Genomic DNA, 13,015 nt, shown 5'->3' with positions numbered 1-13,015 from the left:
GCTCTACCTACTGGTGATGAACGGGGCCATGTGGGGAAATGAAAGGCCATTGCATGAGGCAGTCTAATTGGAAGTCAGTTTTAAGGCAAAGAGACATAATGGGTGATTTTACCATCTCATTGAGCCTGTGTTTCAGCAAGGTGAGGTTGTAAAATCGGGAGTGAGTGGATGCGTGGGAATGCACCTATTTTCACGCCCATTCCCACCTTACCAATAAAAGAAAAGGTGCAACCTGGAACTCGCTGAAAATGGGTGAAATGTCAATTAGCATGGTTCTACACGTATCTCAATATGACTAGCACGGTTTACTCGCAATCGTCCCACCTCACTTACCTTAATGACCTTGCTCGTGGCAACTGCAACCAGTGAGTAAAAGACCTGCAGTATGAAAGTCTGCTGCAGGTGCAACAACACTGACGGTGAGCGAGGAGGTAGGTCGCTTTGTGTACAGGGCTCTGTGCATTGTGCTGCCGGTGTTGGGAAGATGGGAGGTTGGGTTGCGGGTTATGGGGGGGGAGAAACTGCCATGTTGCTTTCCAAGTCAGGAATTGCCTGCATGTGCTGCGGTTGGGGGTAGACATTTTTGGGGGGGGTGTGGAATGGTGGTGGGGGGGGGAGGAATGGTGGGGAGGGAGGAATGGTGGGGGGGAATGGCGGGGGGGCGAATGTTGTGGGGGGGAATGGCAGGGGGGAATGGTGGGGGGGGTGGGGGGTGGAATGGTTGGGGGGTGGGGCGGGGAGTTGGGGGAATGGTTGGGGGGGTGGGGGGAGGGGGAGAGATTGTTGGGGGGGCAGGGGGGTGGTGGGGGGGAATGGTTGGGGGGGTGGAGGCAAGCTGCTGGTCCTAACACTGACCTCGGATCATAGCGCTGACCTCGGGTCCTGGCGCTGACCGCGGGTCCTGGTGCTGACCTCGGGTCCTGGCGCTGACCTCGGGTCCTGGTGCTGACCGCGGGTCCTGGCGCTGACCGCGGGTCCTGGTGCTGACCTCGGGTCCTGGCGCTGACCGCGGGTCCTGGCGCTGACCTCGGGTCCTGGCGCTGACCGCGGGTCCTGGCGCTGACCTCGGGTCCTGGCGCTGACCTCGGGTCCTGGTGCTGACCTCGGGTCCTGGCGCTGACCGCGGGTCCTGGCGCTGACCTCGGGTCCTGGCGCTGACCTCGTGTCCTGGCGCTGACCGCGGGTCCTGGCGCTGACCTCGGGTCCTGACGCTGACCTCGGGTCCTGGCGCTGACCGCGGGTCCTGGCGCTGACCTCGTGTCCTGGCGCTGACCGCGGGTCCTGGCGCTGACCTCGTGTCCTGGCGCTGACCTCGTGTCCTGGCGCTGACCGCGGGTCCTGGCGCTGACCTCGGGTCCTGGCGCTGACCTCGTGTCCTGGCGCTGACCGCGGGTCCTGGCGCTGACCTCGTGTCCTGGCGCTGACCGCGGGTCCTGGCGCTGACCTCGGGTCCTGGCGCTGACCTCGTGTCCTGGCGCTGACCGCGGGTCCTGGCGCTGACCTCGTGTCCTGGCGCTGACCGCGGGTCCTGGCGCTGACCTCGTGTCCTGGCGCTGACCTCGTGTCCTGGCGCTGACCGCGGGTCCTGGCGCTGACCTCGGGTCCTGGCGCTGACCGCGGGTCCTGGCGCTGACCTCGTGTCCTGGTGCTGACCGCGGGTCCTGGCGCTGACCGCGGGTCCTGGCGCTGACCGCGGGTCCTGGCGCTGACCTCGTGTCCTGGCGCTGACCGCGGGTCCTGGCGCTGACCTCGGGTCCTGGCGCTGACCTCGTGTCCTGGCGCTGACCTCGTGTCCTGGCGCTGACCGCGGGTCCTGGCGCTGACCGCGGGTCCGATCTGTGACATTGGGTCCTCGAGCTGACCTCGGATCTTGGCGTTTCCAGCAGGCTGCAATGGTGGGGCTGAGTTTATGTAGACAGTGGGGGGGCTGGGGGTGGGGGGCTAGTGGGAGTTTGGGAAGCAGCAGTGTGGTGGCAGCATTGTTTCATTTGAGTCCAGTGAGGCAGCACTGGCTAGGGTCAGTAATGTTGAGACTGGGTGCGGGCCGGGGTGGGGCTTGGGGGAAGGGGGAATGATGGGGGTTGGTGAGAGGGAGGCTTTGTAAATGGGGGGAAGACTGTCATTGGGGGCATGAAGGGAGGGGGAGGTGAGGAGGGGGGAGTTGCGTACTGCAATTGGGGACATGGGACAAAGGGGGTGAGGGACAGTTTGAGATTGGGGTAGGGGAGATGCGAGGAAGTGTGTGTGGGGATGGTGTGCCGGGGATAGGGTACGTGTGGAGGTGGGGGAGGTGTTTGAGACTGTGAGGGAGGGTCTCCGAAGTCCATGGAGGGTGGGGAGAGGCTGTTCCCGTGGTGGGAGGCTGCTGGCTGGTGAGCTGTCATTTTGCAGCTTCTTACACCCATGTGCATTCTGGACCCCTGATCCGAGCTGTTGACAGGTGAGGATCAGTTTCTGCTTTCCTTTTTGTCTGAGTGGATAAGATTGCAGTTTGAACTCACCCAAAAAACTGATCAGAAACTCTCCTATTTTCATGCCTGTCCTGGTCTGAGAATTTTTTTGATAAGATCGGTCCCCATAAAGGTCATTTGGCTCCATGGGTGTACATTAATGTGCACCAGACAATTCAGGTTTGCTGAAATAAAGTTTAAAAATTCCACCTGATTGACCTCTTAACAAATTTCTTCAGGAGCTTAAGGGACCATTATGGGCAGCGAGTGATCTGCCCCTCTTTAAAAATTACAAACTTACTTGGAGGCATCCGAATCTCAAGACCACCTCTGGGACCAGGATTTTCCAATCCTGCCCACACCGAGCTCCAACTTGATGGCCCTTTGGGATTACTATTCAAGTAATATAACTACAATATTACTCAATTCTTCTACTTACTAACATTGGACTTTGAAAAGCAAGATTTACCTTTGCGTAAAAAGCCTAGAATTGGCGGATCGGCTGTATATTTTGCCAGATCTAGTTGACTCAAACATATGCAAAGAGAAGTGCTCTAAATATGGTGAGCTTCTGCATCTACAAGTTTAACTCACAGAGCTTTGCTTTCAAAATGAGAATCTTTTTGCATTATATTTCACAATGAGGGTGCGGGGTAGGGGGTGGTTGGAATTTATATGGAGGGGATGGGATCTCCTTTGTTGTCTGGAGAGCCTGTGAGATGCCCATGCTGTCTCCTCATTGAACGCCCACTGTAATTATGTGCCAATCAGCCAGTTGAGAACTCAGTGGTGGGCATTCCACTGGATAGTGATGGTTGGGTGAAGTCCCACCCACTGAGAGCTGCCAGCCAATCAGAGCCAACAACTCCTCCAGATGACACCTACCGGAAACCCTGGATCGCAGTGTGACCCAAGCCGAGTACAAGTGATGGAGGGCTTCACTGGGAGGGGATTTAGGGGTCGAAGCAGCAAGGACTGGTGGAAGGCTCTTAGTGGGTACCCTTCCTCCCAGTGCTGGTTCCGTCCATCATACACTGAATGCCTTTGAATGAGGATCCCACTTTGAGAGACCATAAGCAAACTACACAGGTTTGCATCTTGTTCTTCCCTTCGGATGCCTGGCCACTGCTGTGTTAATGCCAGTGGTGGCAGGAAAAGACCCTTACCTGGACATTAATTTCCCCTTTTCATCCTCATTCAGCAGCAGGCCTTCCCACCACAGATTTAATCAGGGTGGAGGCAGGAAAGTGGCAGGATATCCATCATCCAGCCCTTTTAAATATCCCCGTCTCCAAACATGCCATGGCAGAGAGTATAAAGTACTGCAAAATAGGTTTCACTTAAACTTGAATGAACTATTGTCAAATGATAGACATATAATTCTGTGAGTCAGTAACACAATGAACTGTTTTGTCTTCCACATATAATAAACTGACATTTTCTCCCTTGATGTTTCAAATAAAAATGATTAAAGGGACATTGAATACTTAGATAATCTGATTGTTTAAGCTCTTCAAAACTGGATTTACTAAGAACCTTATGTGTTTTATGTATTAGTATGCCAAAAATAATAGGTAGCATCACTTCATTAAGCAGGTAGATGTTCAGCAAATGACTCAGTATCTCCGTCCATTACACATACTTGGATCATAACTGATGTTTCTCCGAGCCAAAGGCACACTGATTGTATAATAACTTATACAACTCCAATTGAATTAACAGTGTCCTACATATACCTCACTCATCTGAGTGCTAAGGCTGCTTTATATATATATATATAGAACAAAAGCAAATTGGGAGCTAGCCAACATCATTTGACAAGCATCTCCATAAGTGGATCACAACATTGCTGGGAAGCACTTTAACTACATTAATAAAAATACTAGGATCTTTTACAAAACATGATATTCAGGAGATAAAAAAAGACAGTCATTAATACTGGATAGTTGCAACAGAAAAGGGAAAATATTAAAAATTCAGGGAACACCAACTAGTATTTAAAAGTGGGTGGGACTACTGCAGGCTATTCTGAAAATGCGGATGAGATATTGGACAGTAAAGATAAACTGATTGTAACGGAAGTGGAATCTGTTTAAGTGAGAGACTGTGACGCTGTACTTGAAGTATATAGTGCACATTTAAAATCTAAACACCCCCATTCTCTGCACTGTCCCTGTGTTGGTGTCGTTTCTTTAATTTAGTGTCTCTCTGTATGGTTGCAACCTTGCTACTCCACTTGCTGAATTACTAACGCCCCGGCTCTCTCTCTGCGTTATCCCACCTTATCTCTCGAGATTATTTCCTTTCCAGAACCTCTTTATGGAATTCCTCTACATTTTGGACACTCTGTTTTTCTGCTTTCTCTAGTTTGCTATTTTTGGAAGTATTAAACTATATGAACCTTTCTCTGGACTTTTTTTTGTGTGTTGATCATTCTGAATTGCCCGTATATTTTAAATTGCCACTTATCTATGGATTTCCTCCTTGTTTGGTTGTTCCCCCCTCCCACAATTTGCGGTTCTGCCTGCTCCTCTCCCATCTTCTGGTTTGGATTGTCCCCTTTTTCCTTATTGGTTTCTTGTCCCTCTGATTGCAGTCCAATTTATTTGGATTGTCTGACCTCTAAATTAATTCTCTTTCCTGCCACGTTCTCTGATTAACCTTTTTTGTTCTGTTTCTAGGATTACTACTGAACCTCTCCATCCCTTTGCGCTGATCCGCCTTCTCTAGAGATAACTACAACGAGCCCCCTCTGGATTACCCCTTTTGTCATCGTTGCTCTTACCAATTTACTCCATTATTTGATGTTTTTCCAGCTCCTGGATTGCCTTTCTTTATTATTGCCTTTGTTTTGATTGCCCCTTGAATTTCATTGCCTTTGTTACCGACTGCTCCCTCTGAATTATTTCTCACTTTCTGTTGCCCCATTTCCTGAAAGATCTTTATTGTTTACTGCCTCCTCTCTGTTTAGCTCCTTGTTTTTAGATGATTTCCCCTCCTAAATTACTCTCTCTGCCCCATTACCCTTTTGGCTTAATTACCAATTTTAGGGTCATCTCTCTTCCCTTATTCTGACTTTTTTTTCTGTATTTGCCCCCTCATCCCATTTTCTCTGAGATTTTTTTTCTAGATTTCTCCCATTTTTGGATTGTCTTTTGTGCATTTGTTTTATTTTTTGAATTACAATTGCTCTGTTTGGTTTGCCCTGTCTTTGGGGTTTTCCTTTGTGGCATTGGCCTGTGTGTGCATTCCCAGTGTATCTGGCTCGCTCCTTCCCTCTCTGGATGCTGTTTATGGGAGTGGGCGCTGCGCCGCCGTGTGGGGCGCGGGTGAACACGTCACTGAGCTGTGGATAAAGGCGGCGGCGGAGAGCAGGCGCCCCGCTCTTGGAGCAGCAGCAGCGGCGGAGGCAGCACAGCACTGCCAACACCGGGATAGCACCGTCAACACCCTCCCCCCAGCGAAGGAACGCCTCTCCAATCGCATTTTGTTATTTTCTTCATTCAAAAGTTACAGATACATAGCAATAAAAAAACACTTTATACATCAGAACGAACGCAAGAGTTGGAGATTGTGTGAAGATTGAAGGTGAGTGTCGCCTGAATCATTCAGCAAGGACTGAGCACCAGTTTAAAACTGTTCCAGCTAATTGTGTTCCCAGGATCTCCAAGTACCCGGGTCCAGGGAGTGGATTGACTGTCTCAGGCTGCACACCAGCAGCTTATGGTCCAGAGAACACCGCGCCCCCCAAACATAATTCATGGCCCAGAGACCCCCCCACATAATTGATGGTCCTGAACCTCATCCCAACATCGTTCATGGTTCAGAGACCACCCCCCCTCCCGCCCACAATATTAATGGTCCAGACCCCCCACGTAATTCATGGCTTAGAGACCTCCCCATATGGTTCAGACCTCCCCCACCCCCACTTGCCCACTTGTTTGTAAAAATGGCCTGGGTGCCTGCAGCTAAGGCAGCCTTTGCATGAATGGACATATACATTTACTGGTGTCCTGGGTTGTCTCTATGACAACACAAGTGCCACATTTTTCCTCCCAACACAGGACCATTTACCTTTTGTTATTTGGTAACTTAAGATGCTTGAGTCTTTTCACCTGCAAATAGTGCACTTTTTATCATTTCAGCCTCAAATGTGGAAGGGATTTTGAGTGAAGTGTCTTGGAGCTAATCTCAGAGTGTTTAGAAGTTATTCATCATGAAGTGTTCAAAGTTGGGATGGATAAGGCTGACTGCTCTGCTACTCATTGCACAAACAGCTGCGATGATGAGCCCCAATGTTACTTCCAAATTGGATGTAATGTTGGCAACATTTAAGGAAAACCGGGAAGAACCCTTGACAACTGAAACAGTCACCCAAATGAGCAACAATTTTACTAATACTTTGGATTCAATCATGAGAAAATATATGGATCAAAATGAACAGCAGGAAACATCCAGAAGGTCAAAAAGATCTATCACAGACATTGATAGACAAGTAATCTTGGATCTTCATAATAAATTAAGAGGTCAGGTATCACCAAGTGCCGCTAACATGGAATATATGGTAAGTGCATACATTTCTGCTTCAAAACATCATAAATGCTTAACCATTAAAACTAAGAAATGTTGCTTGTTGGGAATTAGGAGCAGAAGTTTTATTCTTCAAGTTCCATCCTTGGTAACCAGTGCAAAAACCAAGCAGCACTTTCTGGTAAGGAGAAAACAGTTGAAGTGTCTGCTTTCTTTTTAAACAGTCACAAAGTAAAGTGGAAGTTTCTATTAATTTCCTTTAGAAGGATCAAATGACCTTTATGTCATTTATTTGCATTTGAAATTGTTCAGTGTGACATCTCATGTCATGGCCAAAATTGTCCTGGATTTCTGCAGAAATCTCAGTCATGTTAGGAAATTGCTTAAATTTATAGATACAAATAAAATGTGTCCCCTTGTCTCAGCACCAAATGCTTTATATGAATAAAGTCTTACATGGAATTATATAGGATGTGAAACAGGCCATTCAGCCCAGCCAGTCTATACTGATGATTATGAGCCTCCTCCCAGTTTGCCTTATTCCAAATCTATCAATCTCTTCCCTTCTCCCTCAAAATCTTCACCTCAAATTTATCTATTCAATTTGCATCATCCACTTCCTGTGATAGTGAGTTTTATATTCCCACCACTCTGGGTAAAGAGATTTCCTCTGAATTCCCCTTTGGATTACTTGATGAGAATCTTATATCGATGCCTCTAGTTATGGTTGTCCCCAAGAAAGGAAACATTCAGACTCTACCAAAACATTTTTAAAATGTTAAACACCCATCTTTGGTCACCCTCAGTCTTTTTTAGAAATAGAAATAAGAAATAGGAGCAGGAGTAGGCCATCCAGCCCCTCGAGCCTGCCCCGCCATTCAATAAGATCATGGCTGATCTGTCGCGGCTCAGTTCCACCTTCCCGCCCTCTCCCCATAACCCTTAATCCCCTCTCTTATCAAAAACCCATCAACCCGCGTCTTAAAAATATTTAGCGAGGCAGCCTCCACCACTTCAACGGGCAGAGAATTCCAGAGATTCACCACCCTTTGAGTGAAGAAGTTCCTCCTCAACTCCGTTCTAAACCGCCCCCCCTTTATCTTGAGGCTGTGCCCCCTAGTCCTACTGTCTTTTTTGAGTGGGAAGAGTCTCTCCACCTCGATCCTATCCATCCCATTCATCATCTTATACGTCTCAATGAGATCTCCCCTCATTCTTCTAAACTCTAACGAGTACAAGCCTAGTTTATTCAGCCTCTCCTCATAGTTCAACCCCCTCAACTCCGGTATCAGCCTAGTAAACCTCCTCTGCACTCCCTCCAAGGCCAAAATATCTTTGCGCAGGTGCGGCGCCCAAAACTGCACACAGTACTCCAGCTGCGGCCTCACCAATGCCCTATACAGCTGCAGCAAGACCCCCCTACTTTTATATTCAATCCCCCTCGCTATGAAGGCCAGCATCCCATTCGCCTTCCTGACCACCTGCTGCACCTGCAAGCTGGGTTTTTGCGACTCATGCACAAGGACCCCGAGGTCCCTCTGCACCGTCAAGTTGACCCAACCTGTCAATCCCTTTTTGATATGCAGATCCATTTATTTCTGCCATTATCCTTGTGAATCTTCTCTGCATCCTCTCCAGTCCCTGTGTGTCCTCTATATGATATGGTGAGCAGAACTGCATGCAGTACTGTGAGTGTAACCAAAGTCTGATACAGGTTTAGTATAACTTGTCATGTTCTTCAGTTATATCCATCTAGAAATAAAGCCTAGTGCTTGGTTTGCGTTTTTAAGACCATGCTAACTTGGTGGTACAGTATTTAGTGATTCGTGTATCTATACTCTGTGACCTTCTCACTCCTCCACCCTGCCTAGACTTGCACCTTCCAAGTAGTGACGTCCCTTTTTGTCCTACCAGAATGTACTACCCCACATTTGTGTTGAACTTGTTCTGTTATCTTTTTATATTTGTTTTGATAATTTGGAAGGGCAGGGGTAGTGGATGTTGCATAAACTTGGGTATTGTTCCCAGCATCTACCTCAACCACAATATTAGGTGGCCTGAGCCCATGGGGCAATTAAGCTGCCAGTTAATGATCACTTCAGGATGTTCTCCCATCCAAGTGCTATTTTTCCTATGTCAGCCAAAGGCCACTGCTGAATGGGAAGCCTGGCAGCTTTCGCTGCTTAGACTTCTGGCTGGCAAGGGGCGGAGGTACCTCTTTTATGAACTCCACTCCCTAGATCTTCTCCCCCAGGTTTCTTCCCTTGACTGGCCTGTCCACCCAAGCATCCCATCCCCTCATCTGCTTGCCTAACCTACCAAATCCCCCCCCACATCCCTACCACCCTTCCATCTGGCTCCAGTGAAGATTTCTGATGGCTGGATGCAGTCCTACCAGTGATCTGGTGGTGCTGCAAGTCATTTCATTGATTGGCACCTCACTGAAGTGGGACTTCCTCCTTGGATAATGCCCATCATATGTTAAGTGGCAGTGGGGTAAACCACAGAGCAGGCTTGCCCCTGAAATCTACAATGCAGGTGCAGTGGACCCAGCTCAGTTCAAAATTCTGCCCACTGTTCCAAAAGGCAATTGCTGCAATTCTGTTAATTTTGTTGCAGTTACACAATGTGCTCTTGGAATAACTTGCCACCTCTTTTAAAAAGCCTTAATTTCTTTCATCAGTACTGTTAGAGCAAAACATATGAATTGATGCCAGTGGGGGGATTGTTTTTTTTGTTACACTTTCACTTACACTGTTCACTTTCACTGTTTTAGTGTACCGTGTTTCTTCTTGGAAGGCGTAAGGTTCCATGTGTAACAAGCATGCAATCAGAGCATGTGAAATACCTCTTTGGTATTTATGAAGGTGTTAATCAGTTTGAAATAAATGGGTTAACGCACTTGATAAAATATCAGCCGGTGGAATTTTATCAAACACGTTAACCTATTTGATTCAAATACTATTCAGCACCATTTCATTAAATAAAGCTTCTTCCAGAATTTTAAAACCACTGTAAGACTTAGCTGATGACTAGCGCCAACGACCTGGAACGTTCTCTTTACGATAGTGTTTGAATAGGATTTCTCGTATGTTGGTGTTTGGCAGTGTAATAACCACACTGTGCTTTCGCTTTCAATGACATGAAGGAAATATGTAACCGCACCTGTGTCATTTCCTCAGTGATACAGCAAATTCTGCAGAATTCCACTGTGCAGAAGAACGAGAGAGCAAGCTACATAGGGAAGCACTTAATTTGCAGTGTTTCTCTGCAGTGCTCTCATTTTGACATTTTGGTGGTGGCTCAGATGACTGCAAGAAAGCAAAATTACTTGGATGCATTTGAAAAATAAGAATTCGCCCATTTAAGACGGAGATGAGGCCAGTTTTTTTTCTCTCAAAGCGTTGTAAGTCTTTGGAAATTTCTTCCTCAGAAGGTAGTGGAAAGAAAGGGTGGGATTTTATGGCCCTTCCTGCTGGTGGCATGTTCTGGTATCATCAGAATCAGCCCCCATCCCGGGTTCCTTTTTGACGGGATATGTGAACCATGCAAATTGCCATTGATTTTGGCAGGACCACAAGATCCCGATGCAGTGAGCGGCAAAGCCGGGGGAAGCCTGCTGCCTGGGATGTTGCAAAATTCTGGCAAGTGTCTTTGAATATTTTTAAGTCAGAGGTGGATAGATTCTTGTCAAACAAGGAGCTGATAGGTTATTGGAAGTGGGCAGGTTACAGATTTAAGGTTACTGTCAGATCAGTCATGACCTTATTAAATGATGAAACGGGGGCTGACTGGCCTACTCCTGCTCCTTGTTTATATGAATGATTGTTCTATTTGTAATGTCATGTTATTGCTGTCAATTACTGTTTTAATTAATCACACTGAATTTTAAGTCACAGTACAAATAGACTATTTTGCTTGTATATTTTAATAAATAAACGTGTGGTGCGCTTGCACACTTTTGGATTTATAAAGTTGAATCTAGGTCAGGTTGTGTTGACTTTCTCAATATGCAACTTGAATGCCTTTTTTAACTATGGAGTTTTAATTATTTTTTACAATTTCCAATGAAACATTGGGAACAGTAAGTATATAACACTGGATCATCTTAGTTTAGTCCACAATCAATAGATGTCTGACCTAGACTTCAGTAATTTATATGAATTCTTAATTAGCCAACGTGAAGATAACTTGATCCAACTAGAAGAGAGCAGATTTCCTGGTAAACAAATGAAGAAGGCATATCCTGTAACTAGTGCTTTCCAATAATCCCTTCCCTTTAATGTACTTAAACATTAAGAAAACATCAAACACACGATGGTTAGCACTGCTGCTTCACAGTGGCAGGGACCCAGGTTCAAATCTGGTCTCAGGTCACTGTCTATATGGAGTTTGCACATTCTCCCCATGTCTGCATGGGTTTCTTCCAGGTGCTCCGGTTTCCTCCCACAGTCCAAAGATGTGCGGGTTAGGTGGATTGGCCATGATAAATTGAACATTAGTGTTAGGGAATCAGCAGGATAAATAGGTGGGTATGGGGATAGGGCCTGGGTGGGATTGTGGTCGGTGCAGACTCGATGGGCCGAATAGTCTCCTTCTGCACTGTAGGGATTCTAAGGAATAATTAAATATATTTCTTTGCAGTAACAAATGTTGAGACATTGACAAACTTCTTGTGATTTTAGTAAATGTCTTATGTAATCTAACAAAGTGCAGAACTGTCATTCTTTTTGTTAACATAGTTTAAACTGTTTTGTGTCTACTCAGCAATGTTTTGATGTACACAAATATCTCATAGAAACATTATTTAATTACGTTGAAAGTCAGACCTCAAAAGCAAGCCACCATACTCTTTGATCTTTCCCACTCTTTTTAATAATATTTGATAAATTAAAGAAACATACAAAAACATACAAAAATATGTGAAGCAAAAACACACCATGAGAATTAGTACATGAAAATGCTATTTACACGAAGCTCCTTTCACTTCTAAATAGTTTAGCATACAATCAATGTCGTTTTGAAGGATATAAAATAATAGTGGATGCTCTCAAAACGTGGGTCACACTCTCTCTGTAGTCTAATCATAACTGTTAAGGGATATTGATTATATTGGTACTTCTACAGCCTTGGATACACATCAATGCAGAGTAACAGTATCACTCAGGAGTTGGGACCCAAATTGACCCTAGGACACCTTAAAGTTTTGAGTACCTCTCTGGGTGGCTGTTTTAATTGTTTGGATTTCAAATTTTATGAAGTATTAGGACAACAGGATCTGCTAACTGCTTTACTTGGATAATTTTCTGACACTGCTGTGGGTGAAGCTGACTTCACAGTTGCTTATACTGGAAATTCAGACTTGAACAGTGCATAATTTTCCAATGATTTAAATTGTTATTTGGAAAATTGTGTGCAATGTCCACTCAAATTTCTGATATGCGCTCCAGGCAGGACTACCGATGCCAGGAGCCTAAGTGAGGAAATCACTCCTGATAAAATTGATGCAGAGACTTTTTAAATGACTCAGAATTTCCTAGAGACTGTTGCCATTGAGGCAGCACATTTCTCCCATTTACATTGTAGAACAAATTCAAAAGCCTGAGGAATTTGTGGCAGGAGCTATGCCATTATTTATGCTGTGCAATAATTTAATGGGATTTTGGCTTTGCTTTGTTGTTGTTCTCAATGAAACAGTGCAGAATGATTATCATTGCTCTGCTGCCCAAGTTAAGTCCTCGATGATTAAATTTCCAGGAATCATGTCAATTTTCTTCTTGCAGTTGCAGTCACTTTGACAGAAAAATAATGGCATAGGTGAATCTCTTGAAATTCAGGAGTTCAAAGTAGTTAATTAAAGCCAAATAAAATCTTTACTTTTTTTTCATGCTTTTAATTCTCAACTATAATCTATCAAAACATAATGGAGGGAGAATGGGGGCAGAGGGTAGATAGCAGTGGGGAATTGCAGCTTTAAACTGCTGGCTCAGAAGGAGCAGTTGAAGAGTAAAGCTCCTCAGTGCTCTTCAACAACA

At 45.8% G+C, this 13,015-nt stretch overlaps 1 protein-coding gene across 1 annotated transcript in view; it reads left to right on the top strand.

Moving 5' to 3' along the window:
- Nucleotides 1-5,858: 5,858 nt before the first annotated feature.
- The window catches only part of LOC145346601 (cysteine-rich secretory protein LCCL domain-containing 1-like), a 48,645-nt gene continuing 41,488 nt past the window's right edge, over nt 5,859-13,015 (top strand). Inside the window, exons 1-2 of the mRNA XM_080194066.1 lie at nt 5,859-6,038; nt 6,596-7,014. Coding sequence (XP_080050192.1) covers nt 6,667-7,014 — 348 coding nt within the window. The 5' untranslated portion in view covers nt 5,859-6,038; nt 6,596-6,666. The remainder of the gene's footprint in view (nt 6,039-6,595; nt 7,015-13,015) is intronic.

This window comes from Carcharhinus amblyrhynchos, chromosome 8 (assembly GCF_965287045.1).
Source record: "Carcharhinus amblyrhynchos chromosome 8, sCarAmb.v2.hapA, whole genome shotgun sequence".
NCBI lineage: Eukaryota > Metazoa > Chordata > Chondrichthyes > Carcharhiniformes > Carcharhinidae > Carcharhinus > Carcharhinus amblyrhynchos.
Note: the sequence above shows the minus strand (reverse complement) of the source record. Positions and strands in the feature narration are given on the sequence as shown.